At 45.0% G+C, this 23,782-nt stretch overlaps 1 protein-coding gene and 1 pseudogene across 1 annotated transcript; one reads left to right on the forward strand and one right to left on the reverse strand.

Moving 5' to 3' along the window:
- The first annotated feature begins 6,507 nt into the window (after nt 1-6,507).
- On the forward strand, nt 6,508-18,562 carry fam131aa (family with sequence similarity 131 member Aa). The gene is made up of 5 exons (XM_023977320.3): nt 6,508-6,748; nt 13,848-13,956; nt 14,284-14,469; nt 15,216-15,347; nt 15,764-18,562. Exons 2-5 carry the CDS (start codon nt 13,869-13,871, stop codon nt 16,261-16,263), a joined length of 906 nt encoding a protein of 301 aa, XP_023833088.1. The 5' UTR covers nt 6,508-6,748; nt 13,848-13,868; the 3' UTR covers nt 16,264-18,562.
- Nucleotides 18,563-18,761: 199 nt separating this feature from the next.
- The window catches only part of LOC111956979 (chloride channel protein 2-like), a 63,052-nt pseudogene continuing 58,031 nt past the window's right edge, over nt 18,762-23,782 (reverse strand).

Raw genomic sequence — 23,782 nt, forward strand, 5'->3', positions numbered from 1 at the left:
CCAGACGGGCTGCGGCGTTCTGGATGAGTTGTAGGGGTTAATGGCACAAGCAGGAAGCCCAGCCAACAGCGAGTTGCAGTAATCCAGACGGGAGATGACAAGTGCCTGGATTAGGACCTGCGCGCTTCCTGTGTGAGGCAGGGTCGTACTCTGCGAATGTTGTAGAGCATGAACCTACAGGAACGGGTCACCGCCTTGATGTTAGTTGAGAACGACAGGGTGTTTCCAGGATCACGCCAAGGTTCTTAGCACTCTGGGAGAGACACAGTGGAGTTGTCAACCGTGATGGCGAGATCATGGAACGGGCAGTCCTTCCCCGGGAGGAAGAGCAGCTCTGTCTTGCCGAGGTTCAGCTTGAGGTGGTGATCCGTCATCCACACTGATAGTGTGCCAGACATGCAGAGATGCGATTCGCCACCTGGTTATCAGAGGGGAAAGGAGAAGATTAATTGTGTGTCGTCTGCATAGCCAATGATAGGAGGACCCATGTGAGGATATGACAGAGCCAAGTGACTTGGTGTATAGCGAGAATAGGAGAGGGCCTAGAACAGAGCCCTGGGGACACCAGTGGTGAGAGCCCGTGGTGCGGAGACAGATTCTCGCCAACGCCACCTGGTAGGAGCGACCTGTCAGGTAGGACGCAATCCAAGCGTGGGCCGCGCCGGAGATGCCCAACTCGGAGAGGGTGGAGAGGAGGATCTGATGGTTCACAGTATCAAAGGCAGCCGATAGTCTAGAAGGATGAGAGCAGAGGAGAAGAGAGTTAGCTTTAGACAGTGCGGAGCGGAGCGCCTCCGTGACACAGAGAAGAGCAGTCTCAGTTGAATGACTAGTCTTGAAACCTGACTGATTTGGATCAAGAAGGTAATTCTGAGGAGAGATTAGCAGGAGAGCTGGCCAAGGACGGCACGTTCAAGAGTTTTGGAGAGAAAAGAAAAGAAGGGATACTGGGTCTGTAGTTGTTGACATCGGAGGGATCGAGTGTGAGTTTTTTCAGAAGGGGTGCAACTCTCGCTCTCTTGAAGAACGAAGGGACGTAGCCAGCGGTCAAGGATGAGTGTGATGAGCGAGGTGAGGTAAGGAGAAGGTCTCCGGAAAATGGTCTGGAGAAGAGAGGAGGGGATAGGTCAAGCGGGCAGGTTGTTGGGCGCGCGGCCGTTCACAAGGACGCGAGATTTCATCTGAGAGGAGAGAGGGAGAAAGAGGTCAAAGCACGGGTAGGGCAGTTGTGAGCAGAACCAGCGGTGTCGTTGACTTAGCAAACGAGGATCGGATGTCGTCGACCTTCTTTCAAAATGGTTGACGAAGTTATCTCCGCAAGAGAGGGGGAGGGGGGGGGGTGTGTTTTCAGGAGAGGAGAAGGTGGCAAAGAGCTTTCCTAGGGTTGAGGCAGATGCTTGAATTAGAGTGTAGAAAGTGGCTTTAGCAGCAGGACAGAGAGAGGAGAATGTAGAGAGGAGAGTGAAAGGATGTCAGGTCCGCCAGGGAGGCGAGTTTTTCCTCCATTTCCGCTCGGCTGCCCGGAGCCCGGTTCTGTGAGCTCGCAATGAGTCGTCGAGCCACGGAGCAGGAGGGGAGGACCGAGCCGGCCTGGAGGATAGGGGACATAGAGAGTAAAGGATGCAGAAAGGGAGGAGAGGAGGGTTGAGGAGCAGAAAGGAGATAGGTTGGAGAAGGTTTGAGCAGAGGGAAGAGATGATAGGATGGAAGAGGAGAGAGTAGCGGGGGAGAGAAGCGAAGTTGGACGGCGCGGATACCATCCGAGTGGGCAATGTGGGAAGTGTTGGAGAGAGCGAGAGGAGAGATACAAGGTAGTGGTCGGAGACTTGGAGGGGAGTTGCAATGAGATTAGTGGAAGAACAGCATCTAGTAAGATGAGAGTCAAGCGTATTGCCTGCCTTGTGAGTAGGGGGAAGGTGAGAGGGTGAGGTCAAAAGAGGAGAGGAGTTGGAAGAGAAGGAGGCAGAGAGGAATGAGTCAAAGGTAGACGTGGGAGGTTAAAGTCACCCAGAACTGTGAGAGGTAGCCATCCTCAGGAAAGGAACTTATCAAGGCGTCAAGCTCATTGATGAACTCTCCAAGGGAACCTGAGGGCGATAAATGATAAGGATGTTAAGCTTGAAAGGGCTGGTAACTGTGACAGCATGGAATCAAAGGAGGCGATAGACAGATGGGTCAGGGAGAAAGAAGAGAATGTCCACTTGGGAGAGATGAGGATCCCAAGTGCCACCACCCCGCTGACCAGAAGCTCTCGGGGTGTGCGAGAAACACGTGGGCAGCGAGGGAGAGAGCAGTAGGGAGTAGCAGTGTTATCTGTGGTAATCCATGTTTCCGTCAGTGCAAGAAGTCGAGGGACTGGAGGAAGCATAGCTGAGATGAACCTCTGCCTTGTTAGGCCGCAGATCGGCAGTTCCAGGGCTGCCGGAGACCTGGAACTCCACGTGGGTCGTGCGCGCTGGGACACACCAGGTTAGTAGTGCAGCTGGCCACCGTTGTGAAGCGTTGTATGGTCTGTGCCAGAGAGGAGAGAAGAGGATAGACAGACACATAGTTGACAGGCTTACAGAAGAGGCTACGCTAATGCAAAGGAATTGGAATGACAAGTGGACTACACGTCTCCGAATGTTCAGAAAGTTAGCTTACGTTGCAAAAAATCTTATTGACTAAAATGATAGTTGGCTAAGCCGGCTAGCTAGCAGTGTTGCTAACGAGTGTTGCTAGCAGTGTTGACTAGGTAGGAGAACGGCCGGCGCTAGCTAACCTCGATAATTACTCGATAATTATCTAAACTACACAATTATCTTAGATACAAAGACCAGCAAAAAAACTATGTAGCTAAGCTAACACTACACTAATCAAGTCGTTCCGTCGTAATGTAAATAGTTACCTACAGTTAAGAACAAATTCTTATTTACAATGACAGCCTATCCCAGCCAAACCTGGACGACCACTGGCCATTGTGCACCGCCCGATGGGACTCCCGATCACAACCAGATGTGATGCAGCCCTGGATTCAAACCAGGACGCAGTGGCACCTCTTGTACTGAGATGCAGTTCCTTAGACCGCTGCGCCCACTCGGAGAGCCCAACAAACCTGTTGTTGAGAAAACGTATGTGTTATGGCTTTTCAACCATCTGTCTGATCTAATATAAATGGGAGGGTTTCTAAGGAAGCGCTTCTCTAAATCAAACATGTAAAGTGTAGTGTACCCCAGGGCAGCTCTCTAGGCCTCTACTCTTTTGATATTCTTACCAATGACCTGCCACTGGCATTAAACAAAACACGTGTGTCCATGTATGCTGATGATTCAACCATATTATATAATTCAGCAACCAGTGTAATGAGAGTCACTTAAAACCCCTTATTTATCAATATATATAATCAGCAACCAGTGCTAATGAAGTCACTAAAACCCTTATCTTATCATATCATATAATCAGCAACCAGTGCTAATGAAGTCACTAAAACCCTTATCAAGAGTTGCAGTCTGTTAAGAAATGGGTGACCAGTAAGAAACTGGTCCTGAACATTTCTAAAACTAAGAGCATTGTATTTGGTACAAATCATTCCCTAAGTTCTAGACCTGAATGGTGTGGCTGTTGAACAAGTTGAGGGGACTAAATTACTTGGTGTTAACTTAGAGTGTAAACTGTCATGATCAACACATATAGATTCAAAGGTTGTAAAGATGGGGTGAGGTCTGTCTGTAATAAAGAGATGCTCTTCTTTTTTGACACCACACTCCACAAAGCAAGTCCTGCAGGCTCTAGTTTAATCTTATATATATTATTGTCCAGTCATATGGTCAAGTGCTGCAAAGAAAGTTCTAGTTAAGTTGCAGCTGGCCCAGAACAGACCGGCACATCTTGCTCTTCATTGTAATCAGAGGGATAAAATTAACACTATGCATGCCAGTCTCTCTTGGCTGAGAGTTGAGGAAAGACTGACTGTGTCACTTCTTGTTTTTATAAGAAACAATGTGTTGGGAATCCCAAATTGTTTGCATAGTCAACTTACACAGAGCCCTGACACACACACACATCCCACCAGACATGCTACCAGGAGTCTTTTCACAGTCCCCAGGTCCAGAACAAATTCAAGGAAACGTGCAGTATTATACAGAGCCATGAGAACATAGAACTCCCTTCCATCTWACATAGTGCAAGTGAACAGCAAACCTGGTTTCAAAGAACAAATAAAGCAACACCTCACGGCACAATGCCTCTCCCCCATGTCACCTACTTGTTGTGTGTACAGTTGAAGTCGGAAGTTTACATACACTTAGGTTGGAGTCATTAAAACTCGTTTTTCAACCACTCCACAAATTTCTTGTTAACAAACTATGATTTTGGTAAGTCGGTTAAGACATCTACTTTGTGCATGACACAAGTCATTTTTCCAACAATTGTTTACAGACAGATTATTTCACTTATAATTCACTGTATCACAATTCCAGTGGGTCAGAAGTTTACATACACTAAGTCGACTATGCCTTTAAACAGCTTGGAAAATTCCAGAAAATTATGTCATGGCTTTAGAAGCTTCTGATAGGCTAATTGACATCATTGGAGTCAATGGAGGTGTACCTGTGGAATATTTCAAGGCCTACCTTCAAACTCGGTGCCTCTTTGCTTGACATCATGGAAAATCAAAAGAAATTAGCCAAGACCTCAGAAAAAAATTGTAGACCTCCACAAGTCTGGTTCATTCCTTGGAGCAATTTCCAAATTCCTGAAGGTACCACATTCATCTGTACAAACCAATAGTACACAAAGTAAAACACCATGGACCATGCAGCCGTCATACCGCTCAGGAAGGAGATGCGTTCTGTCTCCTAGAGATGAACGTACTTTTGTGCGAAAAGTGCAAATCAATCCCAGAACAACAGCAAAGGACCTTGTGAAGATGCTGGAGGAAACAGGTTCAAAAGTATCTATATCCACAGTAAAACTAGTCCTATATCGACATAACCCGAAAGGCCGCTCAGCAAGGAAGAAGCCACTGCTCCAAAAAGCCAGACTACGGTTTGCAACTGCACATGGGGACGAAGATCGTACTTTTTGAGAAAGTCCTCTGGTCTGATGAAACAAAAATAGAACTGTTTGGCCATAATGACCACTGTTATGTTTGGAGGAAAAAGGGGAGTCTTGCAAGCCGAAGAACACCATCCCAAATGTGATGCACGGGGGTGCAGCATCATATTGTGGGGTGCTTTGTTACAGGAGGACTGGTGCACTTCACAAAATAGATGGCATCATGAGGCAGGAAAATTATGTGTATATATTGAAGCAACATCTCAAGACATCAGTCGAGAAGTTAAGCTTGGTCGCAAAGGGTCTTCCAAATGGACAATGACCCCAAGCATACTTCCAAAGTTGTGCAAAAGGCTGAAGGACAAAAAAGTCAAGGTACTGGAGTGGCCATCACAAAGCCCAGAACTGAAAAGGCTTGTGCGAGCATGGAGGCCTACAAACCTGACTCAGTTACACCAGCTCTGTCAGGATAATGGCCAAAAATTCACCCAACTTATTGTGGGAAGCTTGTGGAAGGATACCCTGAACGTTTGACCCAAGTTAAACAACTTAAAGGCAATGCTACCAAATACTAATTGAGTGTATGTCAACTTCTGACCCACTGGGAATGTGATGAAAGAAATAAAAGCTGAAATAAATCMTTCTCTCTACTATTATTCTGACATTTCACATTCTTTAAATAAAGTGGTGATCCTAACTGACCTAAGACAGAGAATTTTTACTAGGATKAAATGTCAGGAATTGTGAAAAACCGAGTTTAAATGTATTTGGCTATGGTGTATGTAAACTTCCAACTTCAACTGTATGTACTGCCATGTATGTGTAACTGATAGATGCACACACACACTACATGTTAATGTTTTTAAATGTATATCAGTTGTAATGTCTTTTTCGTTATGTGTTGGACCACAGTAAGACTAGCTGTCGCCATTGGCATCGGCTAATGGGGATCCTAATAAATCTAAAAATCTAAAAATACACAAAACACACCCACATGCATATTGACTCTACACACACACACACACACACTCACACTCACACATGGACACACGTTCACACTCTTCAGATACGCTGCTGTTACTCTGTTTATTATCTATCCTGATTTCCTAGTCACCATTACCCCTACCTACATGTGCATATTACCTCAATTACCTCAACTYCCTCGTACCCCTGCACATTGACTCGGTACCTGATTTGGTACCCCTCTGTGATCATCAGGGTCCCGGTGAAGGGATTTTTTTCATTGATTAACCATCAGATGTACAGGTTTGTTGGTTATAAAAGCGATAGCCTACAATTAGTGCTAATTTTAGTCTCCAATTAGATGATGTCAACTACGTAGTCAACATTAACAGACAACAGACCAGTAATAGTTTCCCAAAAATATTTCGCAACATGTTTTCAAAGGAGGGAAGAGGATTGGATGGAGGGGGACAGATTTGGTTATGACACCGCCTTTCGCCGATGACGCGTGCCAACCATTTGGACAGAGCGCAAAAAGRTAGGCTGTAGCAGCCCATATCGCGGGGCGACAACCTGAGGCTTGAAGTGTGAAAGCCGGGCGTTTTGTGCTAGGCTACAAGAGAAGTCATTTAAAAACCGTGGGGAATAACAACACGGGCACCACGGTAGCATCTGTTAATGGGATTTGAGACAAGCTCATTGTGATCATGTGCGACGCTCGACGGTGCCGCAACCTCTATTCGGTTTACAGGTAGGTGTTAATGTGTGTGACCGACATTTATTTGCATGCCTTTATTCCCTAAATAAAGTCCTGTATTTTGTTTACCGATCGACATGCTTGCTATCCCTTTTAATTGGCTTTTTATGACAATGCGGCAGTCTCTGTAACGTTAACCGGAGCCCGTTGCTAAGCCCTCTCCGGAGTCAGGGTCATTGATATGCAGATGTTGTTTCCCGTTGCTTGGAGACATTCCGCATCCTCTGCTCGAGCCACACCGTGTACACCAACACAGGCACCGGCGTTATTTATTTCTCCCGGCAATTACCGTGCCATCAATCACAGTATGATGTCCGCTGTCGGTCTCGTTCTTTGTTAACGGCCATGTCACGTCACCGGTGAATAGGCAGGTATCTGGCAGGGGCCTCACGGTAAATCAATTCTACTCAGAGACAGCATGCTTATTTATCCCTTTCTATGGTAGGCCTACGGTAGATTAAACACACCACGAGGTGTCAAARAGAAAAGTAGTACATAGGTCCTATATAGCCTATCTATCCCCTATTCCATACTATGGGATTATTGTAATAGCACTATAACGACCGTGTTTGCTAGTATGATTTCCAAACACAACAGAATACATGACATATTACCTACTGAGCTATAGAAATTTGGGTTCTAGGCCTACCCTACAATAGGTCGTTATTGTAAAAGAGAATCTGTTCTCAATGATTTACCTGCATGATTAAATAAAGCAATACAGTCTTTAGCACGATCGAACCCAAGGAAACAATAGCATGGATGGAATTAGCCTACGTTGAGCTGTCCCTGTGCTGAAAAGACGCGTGGGTGCTGAATAGGCACGTGGGAGGTCGCATATCACCATCTTTCCTTGCTGTTTACTCTATGCCAAGTCGACCATATGGCTAGGCTCATGTTTATCCAAGAATATATGTAATCCCCTTTATAGAGTGGTGCTGTTGCCTATCAACAAGGACAGTAATGCATGTTTTTCTATTAGGTTATTTGTTTGAATGCTCCATTTCATCATTTTTGCCTTGAAGTTCTATATTTATGCCCTATATAGGCCCACACACATACACACTTACTATTTTTAAATGTTTTATTTGACCTTTATTTAACTAGGCAAGTCAGTTAAGAACACATTCTTATTTTCAATGATGGCCTAGGAACAGTGGGTTAACTGCCTTGTTCAGGGGCAGAATGACAGATACTATACTTGTAAGGACTTTTTGAGGATCAATAATTTATTACTTTTCAAAATCCTATTTTCCTTAACCCCTGACACTAACCTTAACCCCTAACCCTAAACATAACTCAAAACCTTAACTCTAATTGTAACCCTAAATCAACACTAACTAAAATAGCCTTTTTACAAGTGATAACCGGCAAAATGTCCTCACAATTTTAGTTGGTTTACTATTCTTGTGAAGACTTCTGGTACTCACAAGTATAGTAAAACGTGTACACACATACACACACACACACACACACACTTTTGTTTTACTATCCTTGTGGGGACCAAAAAATGTATTCCCAATCAAAATCCTATTTTCCCTAACTCCTAACCTTAACTCCAAATCCCTAACCCTAACACTTAACCTAACTCCTAACTCTTAACTCCTAACCATAACCTTAATTCTAACCCTAAATCTAACCCGTAAGCCTAAAATAGCCCTTTTCCTTGTGAGGACCTGTGAAATGTCCCCACTTGTCGTAATTGTCCTTGTTTTACCATTCTTGTGAGGACTTCTGGTCCCCACAAGGATAGTAAAACCAAACAACACACACGCACATAGGCAGAGAGAGAGAGATTCAAAAACATAAACATGGTGGTCTTGGTCCACTTTGTATTTGACCCACATATTGTCAGCATGAATGTCATTATACAGTGCATCTGTGCGCCATGGTCTCAAAAGTGGCAGCTTTCCTGTTAGCTGTTTAAGAGCAAATCTGCTTAGGAATGTCTGGTATTAGCGTGGTCATGTCAACCACGTGTAGCCTACTTTAGGGCCGACTGATTTCCAGCCAATTCCTAAAGTCTTCTTTGTCCCTCAGCGTCAATAAAGCTCGTCATCTTTGTCGGTGACCTTGTCTCATTTTCAACCTGTTGCACCTAGAGCTGGAGGGCCAAAGAATTATAAACGTGTGTAGACCAGAGCCCTCTGTTTTGTATTGGACTGTGCACCAAATAACAACTTTGTTATTGAAGTATAAAGAAAGGAGGCTAAAATCGCTGACCCCCTGACTCCAGACGCACATCTCTATTTTAATGGGGATCGTAGACTTTCACAGCAGGTTGAGCAGATAGGGAGTTTCGAGCTGCTTACACAGCAGTAGCCTATTGAGCTTGCCTCGGGCCATATGTTTGTCCGGTCTCTTGGACTCCCTCAAGTTTAACCGTTTGAGCTAAATGGTTTCACCGGCTTACCGTTTCTTTGGCATCTGTCGCGGCAGTATAGTCATTAGCAGCGTTAAAACTCACAGAGACAAGATGTGGGGTTGATTAATGCGTTGTCTTGTTCGGCGGTGATACGTCGTCTCTTCATGTCCAAGATGTGGTTGACTTTTCGTGGAGGAGAAAGAGGGGGGCGACAACGAGAGGAGGTAGGGTGGAGTCATCCTTTGCAGACTTCGTACCAACGATTCTATGGTTCCTTCATGGAAAAAGGCAACGCTTTTTCATAGGCGTTACTGTTAGTTGACCACAAATTATGATGGACCCTACTTTCTTACAACATGAAACAACGTGCATAGCCTACTGCTTGCTTGTAAATACACTATCACAGAGGCAATATGTAAATATATGTTAACTGTTTTAAATGGTTAGTGCAAAGTCATGGAACTCATACGCTCTGAGGAGCGGTTGCTGTCCACGTGCTGAAACGCACACAGGATTGTCTCTGGTCTTTTCGCCATTCTCACGCACGTGATGCGACATTGTCCGCTGCTTCAATAAAGACATGACATAATTGTATAATCGATTTCATGATATCTTACTGGGCTCGGAGCAACATTTRAGTCCATTAGCCTGCAACAGGGATGGGCAACTGGCGGCCCGCGTCAAACCTTTTGTAGGCCCATGGATAATTTTCCAAAGATGAAATATATATACAAATCAAATCAAGCTTTATTTGTCACATGCGCTGAATACAGCAAGTGTAGACCTTACCGTGAAATGCTTACTTACAAGCCCTTAACCAACAGTGCAGTTCAAGAAGAGTTAAGAAAAAATTTACCAAAAAAACTAAAGCATAAAATAATAAAAAGTAACACAATAACATAACAATAAAGAGGCTATATATGGGGTACCAGTACCGAGTCATTGTGCGGGGATACAGGTAAGAGGTAATTTGTACATGTAGGTAGGGGTGAAGTGACTATGCATAGATAATAAACAGCGAGTAGCAGCAGTGAACAAAACAAATGGGGGGTCAATGTAATAGTCCACGTGGCCATTTGATTAATTGTTCAGCAGGCTTATGGCTTGGGGGTAGAAGCTGTTAAGGAGCCTTTTGGTCCTAGACTTGGCGCTCTGRTACCGCTTGCCGTGCGGTAGCAGAGAGAACAGTCTATGACTTGTGTGACTGGAGTCTCTGACAATTTTATGGGCTTTCCTCTGACACCGCCTATTATATAGGTCCTGGATTGCAGGAGGCTTGGCCTCAGTGATGTACTGGGCCATTCGCACTACCCTTTGTAGTGCCGAGCAGTTGCCATTCCAGGAAACCGGTCAGGATGCTCTTGATGKTGCAGCTGTATAACTTTTTGAGGATCTGKGGACCCATGCCAAATCTTTTCAGTCTCTTGAGGGGGAAAATGTTTTGTTGTGCCCTCTTCACGACTGTCTTGGTATGTTTGATAGATCGTGATAGATCATTGGTGATGTGGACACCAATGAACTTGAAACTCTCGACCCGCTCCACAACAGCCCCGTTGATGTTAATGGGGGCCTGTTTGGCCCGCCTTTTCCTGTGGTCCATAATCAGCTCCTTTGTCTTGCTTACATTGAGGGAGATGTTGTTGTCCTGGCACCACACTGCCAGTTCTCTGACCTCCTCCCTATAGGCTGTCTCATCGTTGTCGGTGATCAGTGTTTTGTCGTCAGCAAACTTAATGATGGTGTTGGAGTCGTATTTGGCCATGCAGTCGTGGGTGAACAGGGAGTACAGGAGGGGACTAAGTACACACCCCTGAGGGGCCGCAGTGATGAGGATCAGCGTGGCAGACGTGTTGTTGCCTACCCTTACCACCTGAGGGAGGCCCGTCAGGAAGTCCAGTATCCAGTTGCAGAGGGAAGTGTTTAGGCCCAGGGTTCTTGGCTTAGTGATGAGCTTTGTGGGCACTATGGTGTTGAACGCTGAGCTGTTGTTATAGAACAGCATTCTTACATAGGTGTTCCTTTTGTCCAGGTTTGAAAGGGCAGTGTGGCGTGTGATTGAGATTGCGTCATCTGTGGATCTGTTGGGGCRGTATGCGAATTGGAGTGGGTCTAGGGTGTCCAGGAGGATGCTGTTGATGTGTGCCATGACCAGCCTTTCAAAGCACTTCATGACTAGATGTGAGTGCTACAGGGTGGTAATCATTTAGGCAAGTTACCTTCGTTTCCTTTGGTACAGGGACTATGGTGGTCTGCTTGAAACATGTAGGTATTACAGACTCAGTCAGGGAGAGGTTGAAAATGTCAGTGAAGACACTTGCCAGTTGGTCCGCRCATGCTTTGAGTACACGTCCTGGTAATTCATCTGGCCCCGCTTTGTGAATGTTTATCTGTTGAAAGGTCTTACTCACATCGGCTACCGAGAGCGTTATCACAGTCATCCAGAACAGCTGGTGCTCTCGTGCATGCTTCAGTGTTGCTTGCCTCGAAGCGAACATAAATAGCATTTAGCTCATCTGGTAGGCTAGCATCACTGGGCAGCTCGCGTCTGGGTTTCCCTTTGTAGTCCGTAACAGTTTTGAAGCCCTGCCAAATCCGTAGAGCGTCAGAGTAGTAGGATTCAATCTTAATCTTGTATTGACGCTTTGCTTGTTTGATGGTTCGTCTGAGGGCAAAGCGATATTTCTTGTATGCGTCCGGATTAGTGTCCCGCTCCTTGAAAACGGCAGCTCTAGCCTAGCTCGTTGCGGATGTTTCCTGTAATCTATGGCTTCTGGTTGGGAAATATAAGTACGGTCACTGTGGGGACGACGTCGTCGATGCACTTATTGATGAAGCCAATGACTGAGGTGGTGTATTCCTCAATGGCACTGGATGAATCCCGGAACATATTCCAGTCTGTGCTAGCAAAACAGTCCTGTAGCGTAGCATCCGCGTCATCTAACCACTTCCGTATTGAGCGAGTCACTGGTACTTCCTGCTTTAGTTTTCGCTTGCAAGCAGGAATCAGGAGGATAGAATTATGGTCAGATTTGCCGAATGGAGGGCGGGGGAGAGCTTTGTATGCATCTCTGTGTGTGGAGTAAAGGTGGTCTAGAGTTTTTTCCTTTGGTTGCACATGTGACATGCTGGTAAAAATTAGGTATAACTGATTTWAGTTTGCCTGCRTTTGCTTATGGCCTTATAGAGTTGGTTGAGAGCGGTCTTAGTGCCAGCATTGGTCTGTGATGGTAAATAGACGGCTACGAATAATATAGATGAGAACTCTCTTTGTAGATAGTGTGGTCTACAGCTTATCATAAGGTACTCTTCCTCAKGCGAGCAATACCTCAAGACTTTTTWAATATTAGACATCGCGTACCAGCTGTTATTGACAAAAATACACACACCCCCACCCCTCGTCTTACCAGACGTAGCTTCTCTGTTCTGCCGGTGCATTGAAAATCCCTCCAGCTCTACATTATCCGTGTTGTCGTTCAGCCACGACTCGGTGAAACATAAGATATTACAGTTCTTAATGTCCCGTTGGTAGAATAATCGTAATCGTAGGTCATCAATTTTTATTTTCCATTGATTGCATGTTAGCAAGTAGAATTGATGGCAGTGGGAGTTTACTCGCTCGCCTACGGATTCTCAAAAGACAGCCCGATCTGCGTCCTCTTTTCCTCCGTCCTTTCTTCACGCAAATGACGGGGATCTGGGCCTGTTCCCGGGAGAGCAATATATATTTCTCGTCGGGCTCATTAAAGGAAAAAGCTTCTTCCAGTTCATGGTAAGTAATCTCAGTTCTGATGTCCAGAAGTTATTTTCGGTCATAAGAGACGGTAGCAGCATGTACAAAATATGTAAAAAAATAAGTTACAAACAACGCAAAAAAACGAACAAAATAGCACAATTGGTTACGGGCATGTAAAACGTCAGCCATCCTCTTCGGCGCCATCTTAACATCAGTATGTATACAGTATGTATACATATTTTTTAGGAACTCAGTCAAGATCACAACTTACTGTTGAAAGTTAGAATAGTAGAATGCACAAGGTGAAATTTCAAAATGTGTTTGTGCATCAGCAGTTGTTCTCTTGTCAGTCAGTGACATTCACTTAATTAGCCCATGTCAGCCAACATTTGGTAAGTTAGTCTAGCTGCCAGCTATCTAAACTTGTAGTAATCATGGTCGAATTACCAACCTGGTCCCGATTGATTTTGTTAGTCACTCWCACTCTGATATCCTATTAAAAACTGCTAACATTTCTCTCYGCCCCATGGCAAAATGTGTAGAATTGTATGAAATTAGTTATAACATTTCAAAATCTTCCAAAGACAAATGGCAAAATGTGTAGATTTGCARGAAATAAGCTGTARAACTGAAAAATATCTCKGCCCMWKGKWAAAWWARKWMMAWTKSMWKRAAWTWRKTWWWAAAWTTYMMMRKTTTYCMAARRMMAAWKGSMAAAWKKKKWRATTTGCAGGAWATGAACTCTAAAACKGMAWTTTTTYYCTCTTCACTGTAAACAGAGAAGCCGCTAAAATGTTTTACTCACAAGGTGGGGGCATGGATGTGGGTGGGTACGCAGGATCACGAGCCCCTGCCTCCCACCATGATGAGTTCAGATGTTTTGTGGCCCCCCACCCCCATCAAAGTTGTCCATCCCTGSCCTACAACATTACTATAGAAAACACTTAAGTGCTGTGGTGTAAGTGACATACTGAGGATGACTGCTTTTTTTCCAGGTAAAATTTGAGGGTGCTGAAATGATCCCCAAGTCAAGAAAATCTTCAGACACAAGAAAGGCAGTCAGCATCCAGGAGATTGCTGCTCTGGCCAGATCCTCTTTAAATGGTAAGGGACACACACACTRATTTACTTTCATCTCACACATACAAATCCTGCGCAAACTTAGGGCTTGATTCAATCCATAGCGCTGAAGACCTGCACTGGAGCGCAATATACATTTAAAGGCAATGTTCCCGCATTCACGGAGACTGCATTCACGGTAAAGGCTGTACATGTCGGCACAATCGGAAATGAACATTACATTTCAATGGCGCTATAGTGCTGATCTTCAGCACTACAGATTGAAGGACCCAGGACCCATCATTTTTAGAGGTCACTAAGTTTTTAGAGGTCACTCTCTTTAACCCAGGCCTCCTACTTCTCTCTCTCCAGGCATATCCCAGGCGATGAAGGACCAYGTGACCAAGCCCACGTCCCTGCAGGGTGGCAGGGTYGCCCACCTCATAGAGTGGAAGGGTTGGCCCAAACCCACAGACTCCCCCACGGACCCCCTCCACACACATTTCAACTCCTACTGCCACCTCACTGAGGGAGAACAGGAGGCGCGCTTCGCTGCAGGTGCGTGTCCCTCCACCAACTTAGCCAGTAAAGTAGAGCCGCTGTCACACACCAATTTATAGCAATTGAATGTTGTCCTCTTTTAATATATTTGAATGTATCTTATCTCAGCTTATCTCTTTTAGTTTATTTTTCAAGAGGACACCTTCTGTTTCTATTATCCAACTAATTCTGCAGTCAATGGTGTTTAATAATCAATGCCTCAGATAGGATCGTATCAGGAATATATCCTCTGTACAGTGCTTTACTCTGTGGATTTCAGTCATTAGCATTTAACGTCCATGCTGACGATTTGTGGGTCAATTGGATCAAAAGTAAAGTGGACCACCACCATGTGTTTGTKTGCGTACGTTCATACGTACTTGTGTGTGGTCTTGACCCCCCCATCATCCCTACACCTGTCCCACAGCTCCTCTCTAACCCCTGCATATGTCACAGCTCAGATCTGTGCCCCTCCTGCGTCACCTAAGCGATGACGGCCTGTCCTATGAGAGCCCAACAGATGGTAGCCAATTAGAGACTCTCCTCCAACTGTCACTTCACTGTCCCCTAGTGTCCCCATGGTGATACAGCCTCTCCCCTGTTCACTTTCTAATGATTTCTGAGACAACTCTGTCTGTCTGTCTGTGTCCCACTTTCTCCCGTGCTTGATGTGTGCTGTAAGGTTTTTGGGTGAAAATAAACAGTCCTGTTTTTAGCCTGTGTGTGTTTTTATTTGTCCTATTTGTTTGTGTGTCCATTTCCAGGAGTGGCAGAGCAGTTTGCTATCGCTGAGGCAAAGCTGAAAGCCTGGGCTTCTGTGGATGATGATGAGGAAGAAGCTGACAAAGAGTTCCTCCAGAACAACAGAAACACACTCACACTCTCTACCCGCTCAGGTAAACACATACACCCACTTTGCACAGAAGTACACCCAATATCTATGTCATGCATCTCATCGTGTGTGTTTCGATCATCATTTCCAGCTAGGGCTCTATTCAATCCGCATCGTGGAAATTCAGCGTTACAGCGTGATTGAAATTTAAAGGCAATGTTCCTACCTTAGTGGAGACTGCGTTCACGGTAAACACTGTATATGCCGGCTTAATCGGAAATTACCTTTAAATTTCTATTGCAGAATCTGTAACGCATCAGTTTTACAGATTGAATAGAGCCCCAGACTCGGTGCTATGCCCCAATATCCCTCACTCTCTTCKTTCTTTCCTTCCCTGTCCGTCACTCGTCCTCTTCTCATCCCTCCATCTCTCTCTTCTCATCCATCTCCAGGTGTTCTGACTCTTTGCTCCTCCCTCAGACACCGCAATGTCCAATCACRAGCCCCGAGTGTCATTCCAGGCTGAGATTGGCAGCGTTAAAGTTCCACCCTYTATCAGCTCAACCATTCCCGTTGGCTCTAGCAGCAACAGCCTGCACTGTGATAAGCCCACATCTCAGAATGACCCAGCTCCACAGCAAAATGACCGGCCTATTCTAGAGAGTGACCGGGCTAGCCCATTCCACAGAGAGGGGGAACTAGTGGATGGTGAGGATCAGCCTGTACCACAGCTAGAGACCGGTGGGGGTGTCTGTATCGTCCACAAGCCTGACTTGATGCCGAGGGTCAGAAGCAGTAGGTTTGACTCCTGCTATTCAACCTCTCACTCTGAGTCTCTTGGAGAGGAGGAAGCGGAAGAGGAAGACGAAGAAGGGAGTGTGTTTCAGGAAGGTAGAGTGTGGCACTCCTGCCAGAGCCAGAGAAGCTTCTTCTCCGACAGAGGCTCGTCGGGAGTGGCGTCATTCGATGAGGAAGAGTAGGAGGTGGAGAAGGAGGTTGGAGGAGGAGGAGGAGAAAAGAGGGAGCATTGGATGTTGTGTTTTTTCATCTTGTAGGTGTTCCCCTTGGATAGTCTGTCGACTCTTAGATATGTAACTTAGTGATGGCTAGCCTTTACTCATCTTCCATCCTTCTTTCCTTCCTTCCTCCTGTTTCTCTTTCTTTCCTCCAATTCTTCCTTCCTTCCTTTTCTCGGCTTGTCTCTCCCTGCTTCCTCTACCCTGCACCCTGTTTGTTCTCTTTCTCTTCTTTTTCACTTCCTTGCCATTTCTTTGCTGATGTTACGCTGTATTTGAGAGTTGAAAATCGATTCCCGAATACTGTGCTGTTCAAACGGAGAGGTTTTATGTTGTTATTTCACTGGTTTTCTATGGATTGTTATTGTAGTGTTTTCCCAGGACCATGATGTGAAGTCAAGTAATGGGGTTTGTCCTGGATGAATAAAACGTGATTTAAAAAAAAAAATATTTTCACCATTTGATCATTTTACCCATCTCTGATATGAGACAAGAAGGAAAAGAACCCCCCCCCCCACACATACACACACACACACACACAGAATAAACGAGTTTTGGAAAAACAGATTTACATCTCAAAGTTTTGTTGAAATTTAATGTACAAAAAACAATTAGTATGCTTTCTGAAAAATAACAATGGCTGTTGATCTCAAATGCATATTCTCCTATGTACAATGTGTAGATTTCCGTCATAATGTATTTTCATATGTACAAACCATATACAGGCCGGGGCCATATAAAGGGAGAAACTACAGACTTATTGCTTAACTAGATGCGCTGTTAATTACCTTATACACTCTCTACGTTAGACTCATTTTACATTATATCTTGTATGGCGAGCACTACTTCACATTCTATGTGCATACAAAAGTAAGACAACAATAAATGGTTGCGCAACTGACTTTTTTACAGAAGAAAATTAACCGTTGAATTGTATTTGTTATGGCATGGTTTTACATAGAATTGAAATATATAATGGCTCAAATCTGTCAATGGAGCTAAGAGAAATTATTGAAGAGACAAAGTACATAACATCTGTTTGTTGAACTCATTTTATAATGAGACCGTGGAGAGAACCGGTTCACACTTTCTCTTAAACAGTTGTTTCAGTTCTCTATAGAGGCTTCTATTGCTCATCAGTGCACTTGGAGAGTTATAACTGTGCTTCTAAGCTGGTAGTACGTATTTCTAAACTGGTTTTAAGGCCAGGCAGGCTGTATTAATAATTTTCAATGTAGGTGTGTGTGTGTGTGGTGTGTATTTTCTAGGATATTATTTTCCATGTTTAGATTTATGAATGTGTATGGTGTTCATTTACTTGGTGCTCGAGTCAATCTGTATTACAGAAGATCCAGAGTACAGCACAATTGAAATGTAAATGTCATTTCCGATTGAGATGACATATGCAGCATTTACAGGGAATGCATTCTCCGCTAATGCGGGAACATTGCCTTTAAAATGTCAATCGCACTACAACGCGGATCTTCAGCGCCACGGATTGAATCGAGCCCTTGTGCGTGTACTATTGGCCTATGTGCATATGTGTGCTCACAACAACTGATGTCGTCTCTCTCCACATAACCAACTTTTCCTGTGCAATGTAACGTGTCATTAACACTCACATCATTCCAGAAACATGCGGAACACGGTAACAGTAGATAGGATACGATATTCACATAACATCCTATCTCAAGAAATGTAAGATACAAAATGACACTGTGACCAAAACACCCTGTTACAAGACAAGAAACTCTCTAACGTCCGTCCGCCCTCCTACCTTAATGCCAGACAAGGCTACATGTACTTTGAGTTAAATGCATGTTAATTACAATGTGCTTCACAAATGCTCTTAACCCTGTGGGATGCCATTTTATGACTGAGCAATGTCAATGTGTTGGCCTTTTCTTAGCTGCCTTTGGGTTGTAACTTATTGTCTTTCTCTTAATATCCCATTTCAGATATGACTGTACATGCACTTATACTGTAATTACAGAATGTCCTTTAGAATGTAGCTATGTAAATACGTAGATTTTATAGGCCACTTAATCTAAAGTGAGACCCTCCCTTCTCTTTCCTCTCTCTCCTTTGCTTTATCCCTCTGATCTGCTCTCTATCTCTGTGTTATTTGTAGCTATATTTAGGGGGGAAAATGTAGTTTGGCTCTGATAATCAAACTGAGAATAGAAGTGTCGGCACCAGATGGGTGCATGGGCAAGGTTCCGGCAAGTCTCACACACACACACACACACACACACGCACACACGCACACCCCCCCCCCCCCCCCCTCCCCAAAAAACACTTTGTTAAACACAGAACCATGTTGTCACATTCACTCAGTTACTCTATCACTCACACAGGAATACAAGCTAATTTACACCAACACACACGCACACAATACATTGTGGACACAGACGACCAGCTTAAAGATTCAGGTGAACGTGACCTCTAAGGTTGTAGAAACCTCAACGAACCACGAAGCAACTCCTAACTGTTCCTCGCCCCTTCTGTCATTCCGATTGGTCCTCAGTGCGGTTGGGACTTTGCTTACACTGCAGTTCTGATTGGTCCATTTGCTCTATGTTCTGGGGTGGGGTTCCATGTTCCTTCGCCGGCTCCAATTGGTCAGTCTCAGGGAATTGGGAGGAGTCAAAATCACAGGCCAGCTCTGATTCGTCAGTGTGGGAAGGGCTGCACTCTAAGATAAACTCCTCTGTTTGGTCCTCTGTTATTGAGAGGCTTTCCTGAAGAACCAATTCTGATGGCGGGTCATATTGTCAGTGGGGATGGTTTCAAACTCCATATCTGATGGTCCTGTATGAAGTGGACAGGGTCTCCTCATCCATAACGTCCAATTGGTCCTCCATGTCGGCGGGGTGGGTTCCCGTGTAACGAAGGCCTCTGTGGCGGTTCCAAAGCTTGTGCAGCTCTGTCACCTCGGAAACGCTGGTAGTGTTGCCGCTGTCACGGAAACTGGCCAGAGGGGGGGAACTTTCACCCTGTCACCGTCACTGAACCCTCTATGGCCTTACGCAGCTAGAGGTTAGACAGAGAGAGGAGAGGTAGAGATTGGAGGAGAGGGAAAGGAATCAAATGGGAGCAAGGATGAAAAGAGACGGAGGAGAGGATGGAAAGAAACGGGGCAGAGGATGGAAAGAATTGGAGAGAGAGAGAGACAGAGATATAGAATTGAACATTATGATGTGATTTTGGATACACAGAGTAGTGATTCATATTACGCGTTTTGATTCCATCTCCAAGCACACTGGGTTGTTTAATCTGCATCAACTTTTGTAACGAGCAGATTGATTAGCCTTGATTGCTTCTGATTATGAAGCACAACATTGTCCTAAGGACTGATCTGAGGTGATAACAATATTCAAACAACCCACAGCCAAAAAGTAAAGAGGAGACGTGTTTCCTGTGATGTCATATCATGTGTTTGCATGTGATTTTGAGGTGAAGTGCACTCAAATCAAACATAGTATTATGACATGCCGTGTTGAAAATACAAATTAACTAACACACTAACTACATGACCGTGACATAAGGGTTCTTCTAATCACGGGAAACCCCACCTCCCTGAGGGAGACCACGCCCACAGCCGTCCCTGTACTGGTCACGTAGGCATGGTCCAGTCCCAGCAGGGAGAAGATGGTGTGAGTCTGGAGAGAGAGAGAAGAGAGAGAGAGAAGAGAGAGGAGAGGAGATAGAAGAGAGAGAGAGAGAGAGAGGGGATAGAGGAAGAGAGAGGGGAGTGAGAGAGAGAGGGGATGGAGAGAGAGAGAGAGGGTGGAGAAGAGAGGAAGAGAGGGGGATGAGAGAGAGAGAGAGGGTGGAGAGAGAGAGAGAGGGGTGGAGAGAGAAGAGAGAGAGAGAGAGAGAGAGAGAGAGGGATGGAGAGAGGAGGGGATGGAGAGAGAGAGAGAGGATGAAGAGAGAGAGAGAGGATGGGAAAGAGAGAAGAGGAGAGGGGGTGGAGAGAGAGAGAGAAGAGGGGTGGAGAGAGAGGAGAGGCGAGAGGGGGGGATGAGAGAGAGGGGATGAGAGAGAAGATCGGAGAGAGAGAGGGAATGAGAGAGAGAGAGGGTAAAACATAATTGAGAACAAATTGTCTATTAGAAAAATGCCATGGTTTAGTGCAGAGACTTCTATTTGTAATAAAAGGCTCCTGACTAGGGAAGCTGTGTGTTATCATATCTCTGTCACCAACCCCATCAATCAAAGGGGTCATCAAGGGCAGAGGGAAGAGATCCATGTTTTTTAGGGATGGAACTCAGCCATTGTCGGACACTGTAGCCTGGTTACATTTCTAGATTTGAGTCATTTAGCAGATGCTCTGCTCATGTCTGCCTTGGCAGTGAAACAACGACAACAAGTATCACAAGAAAAACCTTTTCAACTAAGACATATCAGTTGGRTTACTATGTAGATCGGTAAGAGATCGGTAGATTGAGTGACAGGTGAACTGATGACGACACACCTTATGCAGAGATGTCCGCTCCACAAGCTGAAAAGGGGCGGGGTCTATCTTGCAGTTGTTGAAATCCACTGGCTCGTCCAGCTGTTGCTCCTCCCACTCTGCTATCTGTGGGAGTGGATTCAAAACTCAGCCAATAAAAGAACATCTATAAAGCTCTCACATCASTCACTGCATTTTCGTTTGCTTTTGACTGACACGCCAGTTTACCAATGAGAGAGTTCAGTCTTACTTCGTTTGTGGTCATGTCATCCTCTACTTCAGGGGACTCCTGAAAACAAAGAGAGACAGTGGTTACACCCACATACACAAATATACAATGAATCCATACCACCACTGCATATGAGCGCAAAAGACTAACAACACATACCAAACAATGAGACTAACACATAACCACAATCAAAAGTGCATGTGTCTGCCCCTGCAGCTACGCTGTTACTCAGCCGGCTTTGTGAGTCACTGCTGATTTAGCTTTTGTTGGCTAAATAATCAGCTGAATCACTAAAATGACTTAACACAGATTTGGTCAATTGTGCCTTCCTCTCTCCTTCTCATTTCTCTCTCTCTACAAAGTGTTACAAAGCCGCAGTATATTTTGGATTGGTAGAAGTACCCAAAGCAATTTTGGTCGGTCACTTGCTCTATGCTAGGTCGCTAGGCAACGGTTACTTAGCAACGGGCTCTAATGCGGGCGGCAGTCTTACCGCCGCCATGGAGATCCTGACTCGTTTGGGCCCCCTGCTCTCAGGAGCCTCTGGCTCTGCCGGGCTCTTAAAGCCAGGGAGAGAAGGGAGTAACATAGCACAACGTTAGCACAACGTTAACACAACCTAAAAACAACGTTATACTCTATAATGGTCTTACCAGCTGATAAGGAGAGAGGAGACGGATAGTGGGTGATATAAATATGAATACAATGTTACTGCAACGCAGAACGCTTGTTATGCTTCTCTTACTAAGGAGAGGGAGGAGAGGCGCGATGGCGTAACATCAGCGCAATGTTATGTTACAGCAAAGCTGGGGCTTAAAGTTACTAAAGATTCTCTGAGGACAGAGTGGACGTAAAGGAAGGAGGCATATGAGGATACAAGCATACACATAAAAACATAAACACATGCACACACTCACACTCACACTCACCTCGAGTAGCTCTCTCTCAGGGTCACCACAGGAAAGGGTCTGCTGAGAGCCTGACAGAGGAGAGGGAGTCGGCGTGTCTCTATTAATTGAGAGAGTGTGTATACTGTTGGGTGTCTCTGTGTTGTGAATAGTAGGGACAGTTTTCATAGCAGATTTGAGTGGCAGCTGAGAGTTGGTCACAGCTGCACTGAAGGAGGACTCCTCTGTTGAGATCTAGATAGAGAGACATGATTAGGGCTGTTGTGGTGACTTTATTACCGCCACAGCTACATTCATGAGTCAAGACCACAATCAAATTCCACGTGACCATTGAGTCACGGTAATCGCCTCTTATGCACTCACCCAACTGGCTAATGACCATCAGGTCCTAATGGTCTGGTACTCAGCGCTGTATTGTCCCTCAAACTACTCTGACATCAATGCAAATGCAGTCGTAAATCAAATCAAACTGTGGGGTAGTGATTCAAAACTCAGCCAATAAAAAACATCTATAAAGCTCTCACATCAGTCACTGCATTTTCGTTTGCTTTTGACTGAACACGCCAGTTTACAATGAGAGAGTTCAGTCTTACTTCGTTTGTGTCATGTCATCCTCTACTTCAGGGGACTCCTGAAACAAAGAGAGACAGTGGTTACACCCACATACACAAATACAATGAATCCATACACCACTGCATATTGAGCGCAAAAGACTAACAACACATACACAACATGAGACTAACACTAACCACAATCAAAAGTGCATGTGTCTGCCTGCAGCTACGCTGTTACTCACCGCTTTTGTGAGTCACTGCTGATTTATTTTTTGGCTAAAATATCAGCTGAATCACTAAAATGACTTAACACAGATTTGGTCAATTGTGCCTTCCTCTCTCCTTCTCATTTCTCTCTCTACAAAGTGTTACAAAGCCGCAGTATATTTTGGATTGGTAGAATACCCAAAGGCAATTTTGGTCGGTCACTTGCTCTATGCTAGGTCGCTAGGCAACGGTTACTTAGCAACGGGCTCTAATGCGGGCGCAGTCTTACCGCCGCCATGGAGATCCTGACTCGTTTGGGCCCCTGCTCTCAGGAGCCTCTGGCTCTGCCGGGCTCTTTAAAGCCAGGAGAGAAGGGAGTAACATAGCACACGGTAGCACAACGTTAACACAACCTAAAAAACAACGTTTATACTCTATAATGGTCTTACCAGCTGATAAGGAGAGAGAGACGAGATAGTGGGTGATATAATATGATACAATGTTACTGCAACGCAGAACGCTTGTTATGCTTTCTCTTACTAAGGAGAGGGAGGAGAGGCGCGATGGCGTAAACATCAGCGCAATGTTATGTTACAGCAAAGCTGGGGCCTTAAAGTTACTAAAGATTCTCTGAGGACAGAGTGGACGTAAAGGAAGGAGGCATATGAGGATACAAGCATACACAAAAAACATAAACACATGCACACACTCACACTCACACTCACCTCGAGTAGCTCTCTCTCAGGGTCACACAGGGAAAGGGTCTGCTGAGAGCCTGACAGAGGAGAGGAGTCGGCGTGTCTCTATTAATTGAGAGAGTGTGTTACTGTTGGGTGCTCTGTGTTTGTGAATAGTAGGGTACAGTTTTCATAGCAGATTTGAGTGGCAGCTGAGAGTTGGGTCACAGCTGCACTGAAGGAGGACTCCTCTGTTGAGATCTAGATGGAGACACAATATATACACACACACTACACAACACACACACCACACACACACACACACACACACACACACACACACACACACACACACACCACACACACACACACACCACACACACACACAACACACACACACACACACACACACCACACACACACACACACACACACACACACACTGGGTT

Source organism: Salvelinus sp. IW2-2015, linkage group LG32 (assembly GCF_002910315.2).
Source record: "Salvelinus sp. IW2-2015 linkage group LG32, ASM291031v2, whole genome shotgun sequence".
Classification (NCBI taxonomy): Eukaryota; Metazoa; Chordata; class Actinopteri; order Salmoniformes; family Salmonidae; genus Salvelinus; species Salvelinus sp. IW2-2015.